General features: G+C 42.6%; 2 protein-coding genes across 6 annotated transcripts; both read left to right on the top strand.

Annotated features, from left to right (window-relative positions):
* Positions 1–4846: 4846 nt before the first annotated feature.
* On the top strand, positions 4847–12195 carry LOC124411527 (alpha-tocopherol transfer protein-like). 5 transcript variants are annotated; one of them, XM_046890684.1, is made up of 6 exons: positions 4857–4979; positions 9257–9468; positions 9637–10161; positions 10239–10333; positions 11355–11669; positions 11732–12195. In XM_046890684.1, the coding sequence occupies exons 3-6, from the start codon at positions 10002–10004 to the stop codon at positions 12074–12076; spliced, it is 915 nt and encodes a 304-aa protein (XP_046746640.1). In that variant the 5' UTR covers positions 4857–4979; positions 9257–9468; positions 9637–10001; the 3' UTR covers positions 12077–12195. The 5 variants fall into 5 exon arrangements, with proteins under 5 accessions (XP_046746638.1, XP_046746640.1, XP_046746637.1 ...); XM_046890682.1 differs by lacking the exon at positions 9257–9468 and having other exon boundaries at positions 4847–4979; XM_046890681.1 differs by having other exon boundaries at positions 9257–10161.
* A 143-nt stretch (positions 12196–12338) lies between these two features.
* LOC124411523 (adenylate cyclase type 3) lies at positions 12339–18801 on the top strand. Its single transcript, XM_046890674.1, has 9 exons — positions 12339–13799; positions 13879–14258; positions 14511–14795; positions 15038–15318; positions 15488–15816; positions 15874–16209; positions 16586–16891; positions 16963–17298; positions 17370–18801. The coding sequence occupies exons 1-9, from the start codon at positions 13248–13250 to the stop codon at positions 17550–17552; spliced, it is 2988 nt and encodes a 995-aa protein (XP_046746630.1). The 5' UTR covers positions 12339–13247; the 3' UTR covers positions 17553–18801.
* Positions 18802–19456: the final 655 nt, after the last annotated feature.

Below are 19456 nucleotides of genomic sequence, written 5' to 3'. Positions count from 1 at the left end.
GTACTACTGTGGTAAACTCGATACTGCGTGATCCAGCCCTTAATACCTTCAGCCATTCGCTGCGTGGTGGTTGCCTATAGTGTCTCCACTTATGTACGTACAGGAAATTAAGAGCCTACGTTTTACTAGATGATTCTCCAGGCCGATATCGCTGAAGGTATCGATCCCGAAAAATATGCCCCCGCAAAATCGATCTTCTCATTTGTACTCATTTGAATCATCTCGATTTGAACGGTCAAATGGGGTCAAAAAATTCATGATTCTAAGAAATTCTAAACGTTGAGAGGAATAAAAGTCTTTGAGTTATGATCTAACTGGTAAAAAAGCGTCTTGAAGACTAACAGAATAAAACAGTTTCATAAATGCTTGAAATGCGTACAACCTTGTAATAAAATGGTCGTAATAAAATGGAATTACAGGTAAGTAATAGGATTATTTTTTATGTACGTTCTTCCATCCGATAAAAATTACTTGTCCACGCCACCGTGGTCACCATATTGGGAATCCCGGCTCCTTCTCCTCTTTTTTGATACCATGTAGAGAGATAGAAAACAAGTTTTGTCATGTATTTAAGTTACACCGATTTTTCAATTTCTGAGGTGGATTCCCCCCTTGGGAATGGAGCACTTAATTCGCACGAGCGGTATATCAAGATGCTTTAATTCGACAGTAATGTTGATGCCTCTAGAATCCCTGTAATTTGTTCCGTTAAACAGTTCCACCGATTTTTCGACTTCGGGGGGTGTTCTCGTTTAGGGGTGCCGTTCAAAAAATATGGTATATGTATATAGATTCCTGAAGCCTTCAATGCGTCTTTAATTTTGGTGAGAAACGTTTTCTGAAATCCCTTTTCGATCCGGTTGTCTCTAGCGTGATGGCTCCAGGTTTATCTCAAGGTGGCAACGCCACAGGTTTTTGCTTTAACGCCAAGCATTGAATTGGCTTTTAATTAGGCCTTAATTATTCCACAGGAGATTTATCAGTTTTCGAATCTGGTGGTTTCAATCTGATATAGCTACACAAGTCTTGGTTTTTAAGTGTACAACCTTCTCAAGCCACACAAATTCAGATTCTATAAATCGATAATAATGTATTCAAGACAACTTGGACTTTGAGGCCATGTCTTTTTCATTTATGACGGTATTTCGTGCGTCCAGAAAAGTAATAAAGAGTTCGAGGCAAGATGCATAACCTTGAATCAATTCTGTAGATATTATACTGTGTTTGTAATTGGGAAGGATATCGATATTCGCTTCATTGTTAGTGCTAAATTAATTAATTGCGACAAGTTACCAACTTGTGGAGTTTCGACGAATATACAACGTACATTTGCATTACCTGACATCACCTGTCCTTGAAAAACGTACATTGATTACTTATAAACAATAATACTTACAGAGATATGCTGGGATAATTTTATATTCAAATCCGTTTGAAATTGGATATGGAATCTAATTACGAATGACTTGACTCACAAGAAATCTTTTGGATTGAACGATGCAGAAAAACAAAATATAGAAAATTCATAATGTAGTAAGTTAAAGTGTAAAGAACCAAAGTATAGAATCGTTAGAATTCTGCGATATTCCTGAGAAACAGTTCTCAGCACAATTACAGTATTACGTACGTGGTACTTGTCTTTACTTCTTCTTCTTCTGCTTTTTCATCTTCTTCGTATTTTTCTGATTCTTCTTCTCTCCCTACTTACACTTTCAGAGGTCTTTGATGAATTGGCTAATCTCACCGCGACTACAATTTTCACAGTGCCGTATCGGAGGCAATGTAGCATGGAAAAACGCTTTTTGAAAGTATCGGAAGTCACTATTGCAAAGCCCTATGAACCGCCATCTAGAGATCGCCCCAAGAACACGCTGACCAAGCATACTGCAGATAACTTGGCTCACACGTATGATTCTAGTCTGGAGTCAGAATTCAAACTTCAATAAATGTAAAACAATTTATCACGGATTAATAGTTCATTGCGTTGATCAAATATGGCAATAAAATATAGCGAGAGAAGTTGTTTTTCTTTTTTTCTTCAATTTCAATGAAACGTCATTTCATCAAACAAAAAAGTGATCACAACCATAATTTTGGTTATCAAGTGAAACCAAATTTACATATTATAGTTATTATCGTCTTCAAGTTACTATGGTTAGTAACTTTAAGATTTTTTGGTGTATATAGAGCACTGATATACAGGGATTATAGTTAAGGGGGCACATCAGAGGAGAATATTTAACAAATCGATTTTCTTTCTGTTGGCGTTTCTAAAAGATTGAAGTATAAAGAATATTGTATGTAAATTGCATAATAAATTTCGAAGAATTGTAGAAGTTGCGGTCAATTCGCCTAACTTTAAACTCGTTTATCTCGAAACTACTTTTCCGAGTCCGTATCTCGGATATCTCGAAAAATTTGGACACAATGTTTTTGTACATTTTATCTCGTTCGCTGCGTATGTCTTTTTTTAAATTCAATTATTTATTTTTTTATGGTCCCAAAAAGATATCAAATTTAGGCTCAAAAAAGAACGTTAAAGTCGAAACGTTCACCGTTTCGTTAATAAACTAAAAAAAAAATCCATACGCAGCGAACGGCTCAATATATCATATTTCAAGACCCCGTTCGAATTTTTTACTTCAGGTTAACAGACTGTTGAAAAATCCTAGGCACCGCAAACTGTGTCAGTAGGGAACATTTTTACACCGACCACTGTAACAACGCTACGAGTGGATAAATATTAGAGTCAGAAGTATAGAAAGAAGAAACATTAAAAAATATACTCAAAAAACTGCAACTCATGACACAGATTCCCAAATTTATATCTTATACACACAATTTGAATTGTATTCATCTAGATCGTTAACGTTAATAATATCATTAACCGCACTGCAGCAAGACAATTTATAGCATGAAAAAGAAGAGCGGAAAGAAAAAATTCAACCGTGTCTCAGGTGAATGCATATGAACACAGTGTATCATAACGGTAAAATCCAAGATGAATGTATGGTTATATCGTATATAGGCATATAAATACCAGCAATGTTTTAGGCATTGTATCGGGCCAGTTAATCCAATCATTTGCTCAAACCGAGTACTCGTCTAATTTTCCGGTAGCAGGAACAGGTATCGCTACCTAGCGTCGGTGCGAGTAACGAAAGTGAGAGTATCAGCTGGCGTGTCGGTGGATGTATATGGAATAAATACGAGTGCCGGGTGATATTGCGGGTATACAGCTGAGAGCGTGTAATGTCTGGAAGCCAGGTCACGAAGTCGAGTGTTGTTACCTGCAAGGCCGGCTTACCGGTCGCCCGCGCGATCGTTGTCGTCAGACTTTCTCAAATCCGTACATGCGCATGCGTAGTGGATGTATGTATGTACGTATGGGGCATTCCGTGCCAAATCGAACGATCTGAGCGATTAGGTACTTAATTTTGTTGAAACTTTTTTAAACCGAGAGTAACAATTCTTTAGACCGTAATTAATGAGGGAAAGAAATTATTATGAGTTACTTCGCTGTGACAAATATTCCAAGCGTTTTTCTAAAATTTTTTCTTTCCTTCTGATTATTTTGAAAATAGTCTCGTGATGAAATGGTTTTTTAAAATTTTTTTCTGAGCTGCTAAAATTATGTAGAACGTGAAATTGATTTTCATACTATTTTTAAATGTGTTCCCGAAACTTTTTATTGTTTAAAAACAACGTTGACACGTTATCAAAATTTCAAACAAATTTACAATAAACGTATTATTTGTCTTAGATAATATCATTGGCAAGGAACTCTTGGTTAGAATTAATTACGTGTTTTTTGTTTATCCTTTCAAGAATGTTGGAAATTTCCATCGATGAAAATTTGTAGCGTAGCTGTATGAGTTTTGAAAAAATCTCGAGGAATTAATTTGAACCTCAAAATATGTTTAACGCGCTCCTTTTTATAGAGTGAGAATGTTTTACATTCTTTTTCCTTTTTCCAGTATTTTAACCATTGATTTTTGTGAAACTAAAATTTTTCAAAGTATTTACTCAAAAATGTAGAGAAAATTTTTCTCAACGCAGAAGCAATCTTGAAATGAATAAAATCTAAAATACAATTTTTGAGCATTTTTCAAAATTGTTGATAAATGTTTAATTCGCTTAAGAATCTTTGAACAATATTTGTAACTCAAAAGTGATTCTACAAATAGTATATTATGCAACAAGGAGGCAAACTCAGTCTTTTCGGGCCGAGTGTAAGTTCGCAAAATGAGTTGTAGCTGAGCATGGATACACGCTGAAGGCGAATATTGCAAATACGGGAAACGAAAAGACTGTTGTCTCGTTGTGGCACACGATTCTTTGTACAACAAGAGTATGTCTCGCGTTTTTTCACGAAGCACAAAATTGAGGTTAGGGACGCATAATGTTAGGTTAGGGTGCATGCGCGCTGTACAGAAAAGACCAATCTCACCTTCTAGGACTTAAAATTGGTCTTTTCAGTATTCGGCGCATGTGCATTTGCAGACTCACGTGATCGTCACAGGAAAACACGCATGAAAAGGCGCCTAAAACATGCTCGCGTTCTATAAAAGAATCTTTCCTGTTAAACTTGGGGTCTTAGAGCGCTATTATGAACTGAAAGAGTTTGATACAATTGAAAACGGTAAGCGGTGGAATTAGATTATTTGGCATGGAATGCTCCATATGTACACCAGGGCACCTCTGTATCTGGTGTACATGCATGAACAGGCGCAACAGTATTTTCACGCACACAAATATTTTCAGATCGCAATCGCGGTTGGATCTATGTACCCGCCAACATTCGTATGTATCCATATAATATGTATATCTATATAGTTTTCCATTCCGCTATGCGTTTTTAGCTCGGCTTCTATACCCGAACGGGTTGCCGTCCTGCAGTTCTCATCCTGGTTTGTTGGAAGGTGAACGTGATCGGACGCCGGTTTCCTGTCACATCTTTACCAGTATCCAAACCGTATGTAAGTACCATTATCATAAGTAATAACCGTCCGTTCGTTCATGATATTACTCCGCATGTGCGTCTACTTATTAACTAACGACTGTTACCTACGTTGCAAATTATGACCACATCTTTAATCCCGTAAAAAAGAATGACGCGAGTGTGAAAAAAGATGTCAAAACACGTCTACGAGATATTTAGAAAAATTTAGACGCTAGTAATACGTTCAAATATATTTTAAACTTCTCCTAGGTTTGTTTGGAAAATTTATTGTTATTGTGTTTTAAACTTTTTTTTAATTTGATAAAGTCAAGCTATATTGACGATGTCTGAAAGAAGTTTAGTATATCTGAAACGAAGCTTGTAAGACATACGAAAGATGTTTTCGCGAATTTAGTAGTCGCCCGGACAAAGTCCAGATGAATCGTAGACGTCTCTATATAAGTGTCATCGGAAAATTTGCTGTCACGATTTTTCAAACTCTTTTCTTTCGCATGATCATACCATTATGGTCTTACTGATGGATAAAACACGTCTATCATCGGGGTGTAGAATCGGGACACACGGCTTTGACGTCCTGTATCTCAATGAGAAAAAATGCTAAACCATTCGGAAACAAAGCATCATGCAGTTCGTTCTCCTCCTCATTTTTAACTAGCTGGACAATGTTTCAGATTCGAATGCTGTACCATGTTTTTGCACCGAGAAAGTAAGTCAAAGCCAAGTGACCCCATTTTACGAGCAATTAGTAGTATATCTGAAATGAGGTTTAAAAGATATCACAAAGATGTGTAGGTAATTGTCTGAAAAAATGTTTGGTGTTCCAGTTATACGTTTGAATGATTATCCTCGATGATGACATATTTGTCAATTTTCTGTGCCGGTACGTTATAGAGAGAAAAATATCGATGCTTGTATCAACTGTCTGCAGCACGGATATAAAATTACCAATTACTCAGTAACAATCCGAAATTGGTGCGTCTATTTTCAAGACGTCTTCCGCATGTGTTATATCAAATCACATAAACTCTCATAATTCTCATCATCTTTCTTTTCCTCTTCATACGTTGTTTCCTTGTCTGATTTATTTTGGTTACGATATACCGAAAGCGGTTTGTCAGCAAGAAAAAAAGCAGTCAAACATGCGAAGGAAGTGAAAAAAAGAGAGACAGCACAGAAAAGAGGATTCAAGAATTACTGCAATCTATACGCAGTGGACTGTGCGAAAAGAATCAAGCTGTCGATTTCAAGGACACGCAGTGAGAGCGATTCCAAAAGGTTTCGCTGTAACCGGTTCATATTTAAGATTCACAGCCTTCAAAAATGAGTGTTTATGCACTGGCTCTGTCAATAACTCGACTACTTTGCAGTTTTTGACTGCAGGTAGCACAGAAAATAGGATTTTTGGCAAGCCGGCACTTTACCCTCGTCAAGAAGTTCCTATGCTACACATGGTTCCTGAAAGACTTTTGTTTCTCTTGACGAGTAGAATTTTTTAGGATCATGACATTTTTTTTACCCCTTTTGACTTTGGTAATTAAGATCAAGATCAATTTTGCGGGGCATACCTTCCAAGATCTTCATCGATCTCGACCTAAAGAATCATCTGGTAAAACGGCGACACATCATTTTTCTACGCCCTGTAATGACAAAAATTTTGAAATGCAAAGTCTTATTTATGTGAATGATTTAATTTTTCGGAAATGACAGAAACGAATTTACGTTTTTCAGAATACATTTATTTCCGTGGTGTTAAAGACGAACAATAATTCTGATAATAGGACAGAACTGGCCTGCAATATTGGTAAATAATAGCCGGTATTACCTAACGATTAAGCAAGGATTTAATATTTGTTGGATAACAAAAACACGTAGCATGTTTCTTAAGACCTGGAAATCGACCTGTTATAAATTTCATTTTACGATCATAATACTAAATGAACATCACTGTAACAGCTTTGAGCTATAGCAAATTATTTATCTTGCAAAATTTTAGTGACAAATTCTAATAACAATGTGTTATATTGGAGCAATCGAATTTATGTCTGAAAATGGCATAAATCATCCAAAAAACCCACATTTTTTAGTACCGTGGTTTCTCAATGTAAACCGATTTTCATGAAACCTTTTGGAATCTCTCACATTGTGTGTCCTCTATAACATATTAAGTAAGCAGCTTAAAATTGAACAACTAAATTTTTTTTTGCACAGTCTAATACGTATGTTCATGTAGTAGTTTAAAAATTAAGTAGCACCGCAATTTCATGTAACAAAGATTTGTACTATTTCAAGTAGGGTACAATTTACAAAGCTTTGTCTAAAGTCTCGCAGCATGATTTCAGCTGCGCAATTTTTATGTTTCCGTCTCTGTTTCTCTCTGTCTGCCACTCGTAATTCGAGGAGATACGCTCGGGTAATATACAAACGAACAATGGGAGAAAAAAAATACGGTTCAATGTACCACAATATGTTGAAACGATGCAAATAAAAAACGTAATAAGAAATACGAGAAGAAGGAAGAACAGGGATATTTATCACCTCATTTCTTATAAGATTCATTTCTATTAAAATCGATTTCATCGGTTGATCACTGTTCCAGTCCATACTAAATTGTTAAGATATATTTCTATAGTACCTGTTACTTTATGGAATATGAAAGCCACATTTTTCACTTATAATTTATTGCAATTTGCTAATTGTCAGTTTTTTCTCCTTTTTTTTAACATCGTGGATCCATTAATAACCGTACATTCTGTCTCTTGTTTATTTATCTGTTTATAATTTCATATTGTATGAGGCCACCATACAAGATTTTGACCAGTAAGAAGTGCCGAGACACGTGCGGTATACGGGTCTACCTCTTACATAACCGTAGAAAAAACTGCACAACATCTGTTACTCAACTTGGCTTTATTTGGGTCGAAAGAGATGAAAGAAACCATAAGGGAAACGCCAAAAATGCTTTAAATATGGAAGTACAAACATATAAGTCGATCAACATTTCTACCGAACTCGCGCAAAAAGATAATTGGGAATTAAAAAATTTCACTCGCAAGTATTTCATACGGCTTACGTAATAATCGTTGTGCATAAATATATATTTTAGGAAAGTTATCGTTCAGAGTAAAAAAACTGTACCACAGATCCCATTGTTTGAAGCTCATGCAAGAAGACAAAATATTAACTCTTTACAAATACGGAATTTTGTATCGCTACGAAATGTTTTTGAAGAAAGTATGAGGTAAACAGGGAATCGGTGAACAAAAAAAAAAAAAAAAAATAAATAAGTAAATAAAACATTGAGAGCAGAAAGTAAACAATTTTTTTGCCCTCGAATTTACGTAAGAAGCGAAAGGGATTTTTGAAGAAAATCAAAGTGGTGTTACTAAACACTAGGCATCTAATAACAAAGATTACACAATCGATTTTGAGGTCATCGTTTCCATTCATACGAAGTGAATTGGAGCGGAATGGGGGCATACTTGTGCGGACAAAAAGCCTTCGAATAGCCAGACGCGTGTTTACACACGTACTAGAGAGCCCGCGGCATGCTGCACAGAGAAGGTGCGACACACAAGTACTTCACACGTATATTTACACGTGAGTATATACAGTAAAACACGCGGATTACATGCAGTAACACTCATGGGTTAAATACATGATTTGCGATTGTGAAAGTGGTAAACCGCTTGGATGCAACAGGATGACCCTGGCCAGGTTTCGTCATGCGAACTCAAAACATCTGTGCCTCCTGTTTTGCGTCGTGTATCTAAGGGCCGTCGTATTTGGTCTCTGGTTATTCGCAGGATTGGTGTCGGTTAAAGTTTGGGAGAGGAGGTAGAATGCATTCAAAACATAAGAATCGTAAAATTTTTATAGAGAAATAACCTTAAAGTTGGTTAAAAGTTTTTTTTTTTTTATTGTTAACAAGTTCACGTACTTAGAGCTCTCACATCTGCGCAGTTATCAAGAATATTTCATCAAAAGAATCAGGAAGTAGTCCGATTATGTATTTTTGAAAAGAAGAATTATCAATTTAATATCGATTAACTCGCATACGGGAATGAGAAACTAACGATGTAACAAGGATCAGAACTTAATGTATTATTAATATATTATTCAAAAACATACGAAGTATCGAATGTTGTTACTAGATAGAGGTTATTAAAAAAATCAGTCCTTCAAATTTGAGAGAATTGACAATAGTTTACCCAATATTAAATATTTAGCAATCTGACTGCATGATAATTTGCGAAATAAACCGAATGATTGTCTAATTTATATACGATGTATTAGACCAAAAGGATACAGCAGTTGCTTCATGGTGGGTTCAACGCGAACTGCGGTCGTGACTTGCACGTGGCGGGTGAAAAATAGAAGAAAAAGATAAAAACGTGTCGGGAAAAAGCAAGAAACAAAATAATAAAACAAGAGAACGGAGGAGAGCAATTACTGCGCAACTCCATCGGTCCACAGTACGTCGGCGATACGTCAATCCTGACATGACTGTGGGTTTCAAATCACCAAATCACTTTGTAATGGTGTTCGTGTCATGTGAATGTGGATGAAACCAGGCGCCCCGCGTGTTCGCCGACCACACCACGTGTCACGGAATAGGGAGGGAGTCCGAATCCTGATCCATGGTATAATCAAAGTGTCTGTCGGTATTTGTGCAGGAGGAATCAGCCGACGCGGTTCGCATCCAGGAGCTTTACGATCCGACAAACAAGAATAGCTAGAGGCTGCCTGAGGACGATTTCGGAAGGATCAAGATCCAGAGGGTACGACCCACTTATACTGAAGATTTTGATCACTACAGACTGACTTCCAACCTCATTGGACCGCGGAATTCAGGAAAACCGATTGGAAAATCTGTAAATTATACCGAGCGCCAAAAGGCGCCGAAGAGCATCGATGCAGAGGGCTCAGTGATCGGTAGTGAAACTGATAAGCCGTCGTTCTTTTCGGCGCAAATCGAATTCAGGAGTGAAGTGAAGATCAAAAAGCAGGGAATTTCGGACCAGGCAGAAACGGTAGGAGAATGCCGGAACCGAACATCGAAAGGGATTCCGACGATGAAGAGGTGGCACTTGACCTGGGTGAACCGCCAGAAGAGGTGATGGAGTATGCGAGAACCAAACTCGGGGAAACGGACGAGGTCAAATGCCTGACAATTGATGAACTCCGGGACATGATTTACGGTGTGTAGAGATTTTCACCTGTTGCAAAAGAAAGTATGTAGAAGCATTGTCTTTGGTTTTTATTTTCGTGATTTCAGAGAGAGGCGAGTGTACGCCACATCGGATGGACGATGCCTTTTTGATCCGGTTTCTTCGGGCTCGTTACTTCAACGTAAACAGGGCGCATAGACTGGTGAGTCCAATTAAGAAAATTTCGAAGCATAGCAAATGGTGAGTACCAGGGTTTGGCCAAGGCGTCTGACCGTCCTAGGAGTTCATAATCCCATTGCAGTTTATTTCAATCTAATGATTACGCAAGAAAGTTTCATACCTGCGGTTGTAAACTGTGCAATCGGAGCGCAAGTTTCTTTTTGTGCAATCGTCCGGTCAGCGTAATTGTCAGTCAATTAAACAGCCAGCTCGCCGGCGATTTAATTAACTTTTATAGATTCGTATATGTATATGGGGACAAATCTATGATAATATACAAAGTATAATCGTTTCCATCAAAGACAAAAGGCAAGGATAAATCGCCAAACTTAGTAGTATTTCGATATACAGTATCAAGGAATGATTCCTTTAATATATTCGCTTATATTCATTCGTATTCGACCAGATATTACGAAAGACGTTTAATATTTTACCGGCCGGCCAGTCGATCGGTTCTTTCCTAACAAGTAACAGCAAACACGAACGAACCCATACATTTAAACCCAACCTAGACAGGATTAATACGGGTTATGAGACACTCGACTCGATCTAAGGCTTAATTTTTCAGTGCTGTAAGCCGGGTACCGAGTGAGCTAACTGGGTCTGACTAGATTTCCATTTATCTGCGTGCATTAATACCCGACGCATATAACGCAAAGAGTAAGAATGGCCTGCAACGGCATTGCAGGGAGTTTACTGTGCCAAGGCGTTATGCAAAACGGATATACATTTGAGGATGCTTTTAATACCTCTATTTGATCGGCTGTGGACTGCGCAATCGTTATGCATAATATTGTCCTGTCTCGAAAATTAATTCTGTCGTAAAATATTGCATAACACTTATTTGCCAAACTGCTCATCGTTGCAAATCTCACATGCTCATATTAACGATCATTTTAACAACTTATGAATATTCACAAGTCCAGCATTCAGCAGCTTTGCAGAGCTGTAATAAGTTTTGATACTCACAGTGGGACCATGTACTCAATAACAATGATCAACAGGTAGTGAACTACTGCAACTTCAAGGATGACCATCCGGATATTCATCGTGGACTGAATCCCTTGGACATGCGGCACATTGGCGACGATGACATAATGACGGTGCCTGCCGGCCGGACGCAGTGTGGTCGGCGGATGATGATATTCAGAATTGGCAACTGGGATCCCAGGAAGTATTCTATAATCGAGATATTCAAGGCGACGGTGATAGTTCTGGAGCTCGGTGTACTGGAACCGAGAGCTCAGATCCTTGGTGGTGTCGTTATATTCGATCTCGAAGGTCTGACGATGGCTCACGCATGGACAGTGACGCCCCAAGTGAGAAGCCCGCGAGTTCCAATAGTTCAGGGCGATTTCTAACAGTCCGAATTGTTCCACAGGTAGCGAGTATGGTTTTGGCCCTGATGGTGACTTCGTTTCCCATAAAGTCCCATGCCATTCACATCCTGCATCAGTCCTGGGTATTCGACGCTATATTCGCGGTCTTCAAGCCGCTCCTGGACACCAGGATGAGGGACAAGATCTTCTTTCACGGGTCGGACATGGAGAGTCTGCATAGACACGTGGACCCAACATCACTACCAAAAAAATACGGCGGTACCAGAAACGAACTTCCTTACTACAAGTGGATCGACTCGTTGAGCAAAAACCCGACGGTTGTTAAGGAGATGCAGCTGCTCGGCTACATTGCGTCTGAGGAAATACTGAAGAAACTCGAGACGTAACCTGACGTCCAAGCATATCCTGCAAAATCAAAATACCCACATATACCGTACATTTTTTTATATTTACATATAAATTCGGGTCAGAAACACAGCAAATAAACGTTGATTGTAGCATCCCACTTCCGTTTCGTGTTGAGTATCCTATATGTAAACAGTTGATCATGCGGAGTACAGTTTACGTTCGGCGTACACCTCGGAATTCATTGAAATGCCGTGTTCATTTTTTCATCCCGCTTTAGCGCATGCCGTTTACAATTTGCATCAGCAAACGAGTTACGGTTTTAAAGCGATAGCTCGGTGTCGGTAAGCGAACACCGTCGGACGCTCCACTCTTTGGTCTATCCAACAAAAGTAGCTGCAGCATCAACCGCAGCAGCCTGCTTAAACACACAAGCTTATGATACACACTTGCTGGTTACCGAGTAAGGGGCCGGTGTCTCGGAGTCTAAATTTAGCCCAGCGACCAGACGTCCGCGACTGCGACTAAAACGACGAAGTGTGAATTTTCCAAGCGTAGTAGAAAGGCGGCCAGTCGGGGCCAAGGTCACCGCGAATCTTCGCCCCCGCGAGTGGCAAGATGGCAGTTGATTTCTGGTTCCTTCTCCGATTGGAACCCCTCACCTTCCTTCCGCCCCGCGGGGGTGAAGAATCGTGCCCCCAGCACGAGCAGCGGCGCTAATCGCGTGCAGTACTTCTGTAAATAAATCTCAAAGAGGGAACGGTGCCGAGATAACTCCTCGGGAGGAGGCAGGCGGGAGGCGTCGCGACGCTCAGCGCGCGGCGCGGCCCAGAGAACGTGGTGGTTGGTATCGACCCGGAGGGTGGCGAGCGCTAGGCGCACGCCTGGACGCCGCCGACTACTGGAAGAATGTCGTGCGACTGCGGTGCGCTCGGTGTAGCCCGGCCAGTGCCCCGCGCGCGGGCGGTTCATCTGATCATTCGGCTGTTCGGTTGACGGTGCGAGTCGCGGCCGCAGCGGAGCGCCCTGACCTGGCGACCACAAAACGCGCCACGCCTCGCCCAGGAGGCGGGTGACCGACCCGGGTCGAGGAGCGCCTCGTCTCCGAGTCCTGGACATTGTGCGTGAAACACGTCTGCACTCGAGTGTCGGGCATTAGCGACCGCTGACATGCGGACGATGAGGGCCTGAGCTTGGACAAGAGACTGAAGCATGGCGCAGAGGTCCGAGACCTCGAACGAGGAGTCCTATCTGAGCTCGGGGCGGCCGTCGAACCTCCTAAAGACCTCCTTCTCGAACGCCAAGCTCGAGCGTCTCTACCGGGCCTCCTCGCTTCAGCAGCGCCGCGGTGGGTTGCACTGCTTCCTATTCTCCGCCATTCTCTTCGACGTCTTCACCCTGCTCTCGCCCGAGGCTGAGACCCCGGCGAGGGGACTCACCGGCGTCTTCCTTGGCGCCAACATCGCCCTTCTCGCTTGGGCCCAGCGTGGTGCCAAGGCCAGGGACTTCGTCTGGTCTACCGTCACACTCGTCGCCTGGCACATCTCGATTGCTCAGATACTGGTTCAGCTCTTCCTCAAGTCCACCGAGGTGACACCGCGCGACGGCCTCGGCTGGCTTCTGCTCCTGCTTTACCTACTCTTCGCCACCCTACCGCTAAGGCTGTCCTTATGCTCGCTACTGGCCCTTGGCAGCGCCGTTGCCTACATCGTGACGGTCGTTGGACTGTCGAAGGCCCCTTCGCAGATACCGATCGATGTGCTAGTAAGAGCCTCCTCGACCCTTCGAATCTCAATATCCCACCTTAGTTCTTCTCCAAATCATTTTTCTTCACCGTGTTCAGATACTGACGGTCACACTGTCGGCCGGCGCCGCTGCATTGGGGGCCTCGAGTTACTCCTTGTCGGAGTTTCAGCAGCGTAGGGCCTTCCTCGAGACTAGACAGAGCCTCGAAGTTCAGCTGATAATTGAGGAGCAGAGTGCGGAACAGGAGCGCCTGCTGCTTAGCGTCCTGCCGGAGCACGTAGCCGTGAAAATGCGGCAGGATTTGGGCGCGTCGATGGACACCCAGTTCAAGAAGATATACATGTCGAGGCACGAGAACGTGTCCATATTATACGCCGACATTGTCGGGTTCACGGCGATATCGTCGACCTACAGCGCCAGCGAACTGGTCAAGATATTAAACGAACTTTTCGCTCGATTTGATCAGCTCAGTGAACGGTGATTGAACGGTTTCTTTTTTCTTTTTCGCTAATGTAAGCTCATTCATGCCTGTGACCAATAAAAGTACACACGGACAGCGGTGGCGGTGATGCTTGTCAAGTGCTTGCATGGTCGATAGAGACGATAAAATTAAGTGGTGAGGCGAAGTCATCGTCTCTTTAAACCGCGGCTTATACCAAAGCACTTGGAAAGCATACCGTTTTGCTTTGGTCATGCTCGAGGCGTATAATTCTGTTTAACGTTCATCAGGTACGAGCAACTACGTATAAAAATCCTGGGGGACTGTTACTACTGCATAAGCGGAGCCCCGGTTGAGCGACCAGATCACGCGGTGCTCTGCATACACATGGGACTGTCGATGGTCGACGCCATAAAGTACGTTCAGCAGACGACGAATAGCCCGGTCGACATGAGAGTTGGAATTCACACGGGGGCTGTTTTGGCCGGTGTTCTTGGACAGAGGCAGTGGCAGTTCGACGTCTACAGCAAGGACGTTGAGCTCGCTAACAAGATGGAGAGCAGCGGAATGGCGGGGTGAGTTTTGGGTGATTTCATCAACGTGTGCCTGGTATTCACGATCATGATTGGTGCTGCTTGGTGCGGAGACGTCACGATATCTGAACTCTTCGTGACTAAAGGCTTTTTATCGACCTGTTTTATCCCTCATGGGGGGATTCAGGAATGAGCCGAGAAATAAACTTCGAAGATGGCTGTTTTTGAAGATAATTTACTATTGATATTGCGGTTTCGTTAACGTTACTTTGCGCGGTTTTTAGGAGGGTTCACATATCGAACACCACCCTGAGTTTCCTGAACGGGGAATTCGAAGTGGAACCTGCCTACGGAGAAAAACGTGAGGAGGCACTGCAGAAGGCCGGATTAACGACGTACTTCATCGTCAGAGCCTTGAAGCAATGTCCTCCTCCAGCCGCCAATAAGAGTTTGGCATCATTCACTGGTGAGTCGATTCGCAACAAGGCTGACGAAGATGAGGAAGGGCCGGTCGAAGACTCCGAAGACTTTAGGCAGCGACTACGCAAGGAGTTGTGCAGTAGAGGTAAAGAGCAAAGTGAAAGTAAATAACCGTTCCATCCTGCATTAATGCTACATCATCGTTGCAAGCACTTCAACCCGCCAAGCGAGCGATAACGTCCCTCTTTCATAACGCCAACCGTCTGATAATGAGATGATTGATTTGTGACACGATAAAACGAGCCTATTTTCAGATGGCGGAGCAGAGCTGCGTGGGCACGCGTCCTGGTTCACCCTCCAATTCAAGGACCCGCAAGTGGAAGACGCTTTCCACAGTGCAAAGGAGGCCTTCTCGCCGCTATCGCTGCTCGGCGGACCCTTGGTGATGGTCGCAGCATCGCCGGTTTGGAGGTTGCAGCCATGGGGCCCCTTCACGTGGGGTGGGGCCGGGGTGGTGACTCTCTTCGGGGTTGTTTTGGCTGGGGCAACGTGCCTGGGGAGCGCGGTACGCCCGCGTTGGTTCCGGCGGACACTGGCGCTGCTGATGATATTCTCGCTAAGCGTCTTCCTGCTACTGGACATGGTGAGTCGCGGGTCGAAGGCCGGGCGGAATGCCGGCTAACCTAGAGTCTCGTTTCAGGGCAACTGCGCAATTGTCGAGGAGGTTGAACCACCCACCAATACCTCGCTAGGTTGGTCCCCCCGCTGCCCGTATCCCTCCTACTACTCCTATGTCGGCGTTCTTGCCCTCGTCGTCATCTCCATGCCCGCCTACATCAGCTACCTCGGCAAGGCCCTCCTCATGAGCATCCTAGCCAGCGCTCAGTGCAGTGTCAACGTCATGATTCTCGGGCCCAGTCTGGACAGGGAAGACCTGGCCATCTACCCGCCAGGCTCAGTTGCCTTTCCACTCAAGTACGCACTCTCAGCGACGCTGATACTCATCACGATCACCCTCGTTGTCGTCGCAAAATACGTAAGTAATCACTCGTGTGCCGCGAATGGTCGGAGATATTATTTGAGCAGGACTTGGGTATTCGGTGAAATGAAATTTTGCTCGCGTTTTTGACCGGCGGAAATTCGGCGAGTGCAATTTCTCTCGCTCAGGTCTTGATCTTCGCGTCTTGAACGAAGCGACTCACGAGCTCTGCGCAAGCGCCAGTCTCGTTCAAGTTATAACTGTATCGTCCAAGGACGAGAAAAATCGGGCTTTTCAGTAACGACCCATTTCCTCGCTATAATCCAACCTGGGTTTCAACCCCGTTGAGGCGCCCGAACCTTCTCTGTAACAATCTATCACCGTTATTGCGTTAATCTTGGAGATCAGTACTTCAGTTTTTTTCTAACTTTAGACCGAGAAAGCGAGGAGGATTCTTTACCTACGAGGTAGGGAAGTCGTGGCACAGCGGGAACGCGTCGCTGACATGAAGCGGAGGAACGGCGCCCTGATTTACAACATCCTGCCGCCGCACGTGGCTGCCTATTTCCTATCCACTGCCAGGCACCACGATGATCTTTATAGTCAGAGCTACGCCGAGGTCGGCGTCCTCTTCGCGAGCATGCCCAACTTTGCTGACTTTTATAGCGAGGAGAGCATCAATAACCAGGGACTGGAGTGCCTGAGGTTCCTCAACGAAGTCATTTCGGACTTTGACGCGGTGAGTCGAGCCGCAACACTCGATTCATCGTGGTCGCTGAAACAGTTCAAGCACGTGATCTTTCTTTCCAGATCTTGGACCAATCCAAGTTCAAGGATATCATCAAGATCAAGACTATCGGTTCCACCTACATGGCGGCCTCCGGTATCACCGAGTCCGATGAGCCTGAGGACGGTCCGAGGTGGGGCCACCTTTCGACCCTGGTTGAGTTTGCTCTCGAACTTAAGAAGGCCTTGTCCAGCATAAACGAGCAGAGTTTCAACCACTTCGTGCTGAAAATGGGTATCAACCATGGGCCTATAACCGCCGGCGTTATCGGTGCTAGGAAACCTCACTACGACATTTGGGGAAACACCGTGAATGTTGCTTCTAGGATGGAGAGTACCGGGAAAGTCGGCTGCATTCAGGTTAGTGGCGCATGCCGCGTTTGTTCAGAAGTCCGAGGCGGTCTGAAATTCACCCCGAGTTTCTGCTTCAGGTCACCGACGAGACCCGGAAGATCTTAGAGCCCTTTGGCTTCGAGTTTGAGCAGCGTGGGCTTGTCTTCGTTAAAGGGAAGGGTCAGCTACTGACGCACTATCTAGTAGCACGGGACAGCATTCCCCTGGACCTGGACAGTGATCTGCCCGTTGAACCAATTCATCCGATCATCTACCAGTAGATGATGGTGTTTGAAAGAAAGCGAAAGATTTGATTTACTGTCCTGGTCTCAGGGGAAAGCGTACAGTAGGGCGCGTCACCTTCTGCCGGGGTAATAATGGCGGGCTCGATCCTTGAGGGGTCTGGTTTTCTTTGATTGTTTGGTTCTTTTTTTACTTTGGTTTCCTACTGCTGGTTGTACACAGTAATCTCTCAACGTAGACAGTGATAGTCATTGCAAGGACGGGTCGGTTTGAAGTGAATATCATCAATGACGTGATGGCTTGTTGCGTAACCAGCCTAGTGTACATTAACGATATTTCGGCAAGCATGGCTTTTGAATTAGAGCGTTTTTTATTCATAGGTATCGTTTTCTTTTGCCTTCCTTTTACCCTATCTATACTTTGGATATATTTATAGTTCGTTTACATCCGGACTCAATGTGTCTGGTACACACACGCGGATGTGTTGTAGTTGTGTGTATGTGGGAGAGAAAGAGAGGGGGGCGGGGAAAGAGAAAAAAGAGTAGTGTGACATCATCAACCGTTTTGTTTCTTCCGGAGAGTTTATCAAAAGTTTTGAAAGACAACCAGGTCTTGACGCAAAATATTTTATCATGGTAAAAAGTAGCATTTAGCGTTTACCCATAGAACCACACCTGTAGAATATTTTTCCCAACTGCTTGTGTGTAAACTAAAGTTGAAGATAATGCGATCGTCTGGTGACTGGCGACAGTCGATAAATGCGAAAGCGAGAGTGGGAGAATGTTTGTGATAACCAGTCCACTCGTTATTTTGCTTAAGTAGAAATGGCGCTCCCTTCTGTATTTTTGCCGCCCCTGTATTCTAGAAATGTAGCCTTAGCATCCGTCATTAATTAATGATTGACGCATTGTCGCATAGCTCATTATTGACTCTGGATGACGAATGTTTTGGAAAATCGAGAAGACTACTTGAACGCAACAATTGAAAACACAAGGGTAGAAAAGATTTCTACGTAGTGCAATCTGCGAAAAGCTTGCTCATTTTTTTCTAAGTTTCTAAGCCTCTTTTATTTCTGCACTTTAGCTTATTTCTTATTTCATCACTGCAGAAGGAGCTTTTTGACAGACTAATGACTTGGCATCAGAAACACTAAAGCGGACAAGACCATACTTGACTATTTATTCTGTCACTTATTTTCTTATAGATTATCTTTATCTACCCTTTTTTCTTCTTCTTCAACTTGTTCCTCCGGTTAGATTATATAAGTTATTTCCGCACCAAAGATACTAAAAAAAGCAAACACTAACTAATGCTAAAAACCAAACCATGAATAAGAATGACGAGAGAAATGAAAAACCTGAACAATGAACACTCACAAACAGGAAAACACAAGAATAAACGATCACACGGCCTACAATTACGGGCCTAGGACACGAAGGCTCCACCATAATAGTAATATTAATAAGTAATAATATGTTTACAATATAATACACAAAAATCAATCAATCACAAAACATATGAAACGAAACTAACAAATTCACTACCCAATTATATACGTTTCGTCAAATACGTGTTACGTTTTTACAGCATCATCCGAAAAACAAAACACAGATGAATAATAATATAACCATACCGAAAAGTTAACCACAAAGCGCAAAACGTAACAACATATACATATTATATATTATTAAAAAATGCTATACACTACAAAGTCTTGTAAATTTAGCAATAAACGGAAGTTTTGTGTAAATAATTGAAAACAAAAATGAAAATTGGACACGAAAAGAAAGCTAAGATAAAGTAAACAATTAACTACTAGAGGTAAGAGATTGTATGAAGATAAGACGGAGAGAGACAGGGGAAGAGAGAAAGAGAGAGAGAGACAAAGTGAGCGCATGCGCGAGTGGCAGGATGGGGCGGGGGGGGGGGGGGGGGGGGGGGT

This window comes from Diprion similis, chromosome 10 (genome assembly GCF_021155765.1).
Source record: "Diprion similis isolate iyDipSimi1 chromosome 10, iyDipSimi1.1, whole genome shotgun sequence".
In the NCBI taxonomy this organism is placed as follows: domain Eukaryota; kingdom Metazoa; phylum Arthropoda; class Insecta; order Hymenoptera; family Diprionidae; genus Diprion; species Diprion similis.
This window is presented reverse-complemented; position numbering and strand designations above follow the sequence as displayed.

Excerpts from the sequence above, each read along its gene's own strand:
- LOC124411523 (XM_046890674.1), top strand. The coding sequence starts at position 13,248 with ATGGCGCAGAGGTCCGAGACCTCGAACGAGGAGTCCTATCTGAGCTCG. Across the intron at positions 14,259-14,510 it reads TTTGATCAGCTCAGTGAACG|GTACGAGCAACTACGTATAA; the intron begins GTGATTGAACGG and ends AACGTTCATCAG. Across the intron at positions 15,319-15,487 it reads CAAGGAGTTGTGCAGTAGAG|ATGGCGGAGCAGAGCTGCGT; the intron begins GTAAAGAGCAAA and ends GCCTATTTTCAG.
- LOC124411527 (XM_046890682.1), top strand. The coding sequence starts at position 10,002 with ATGCCGGAACCGAACATCGAAAGGGATTCCGACGATGAAGAGGTGGCA. Across the intron at positions 10,334-11,354 it reads TAAACAGGGCGCATAGACTG|GTAGTGAACTACTGCAACTT; the intron begins GTGAGTCCAATT and ends AATGATCAACAG. Across the intron at positions 11,670-11,731 it reads CATGGACAGTGACGCCCCAA|GTAGCGAGTATGGTTTTGGC; the intron begins GTGAGAAGCCCG and ends ATTGTTCCACAG.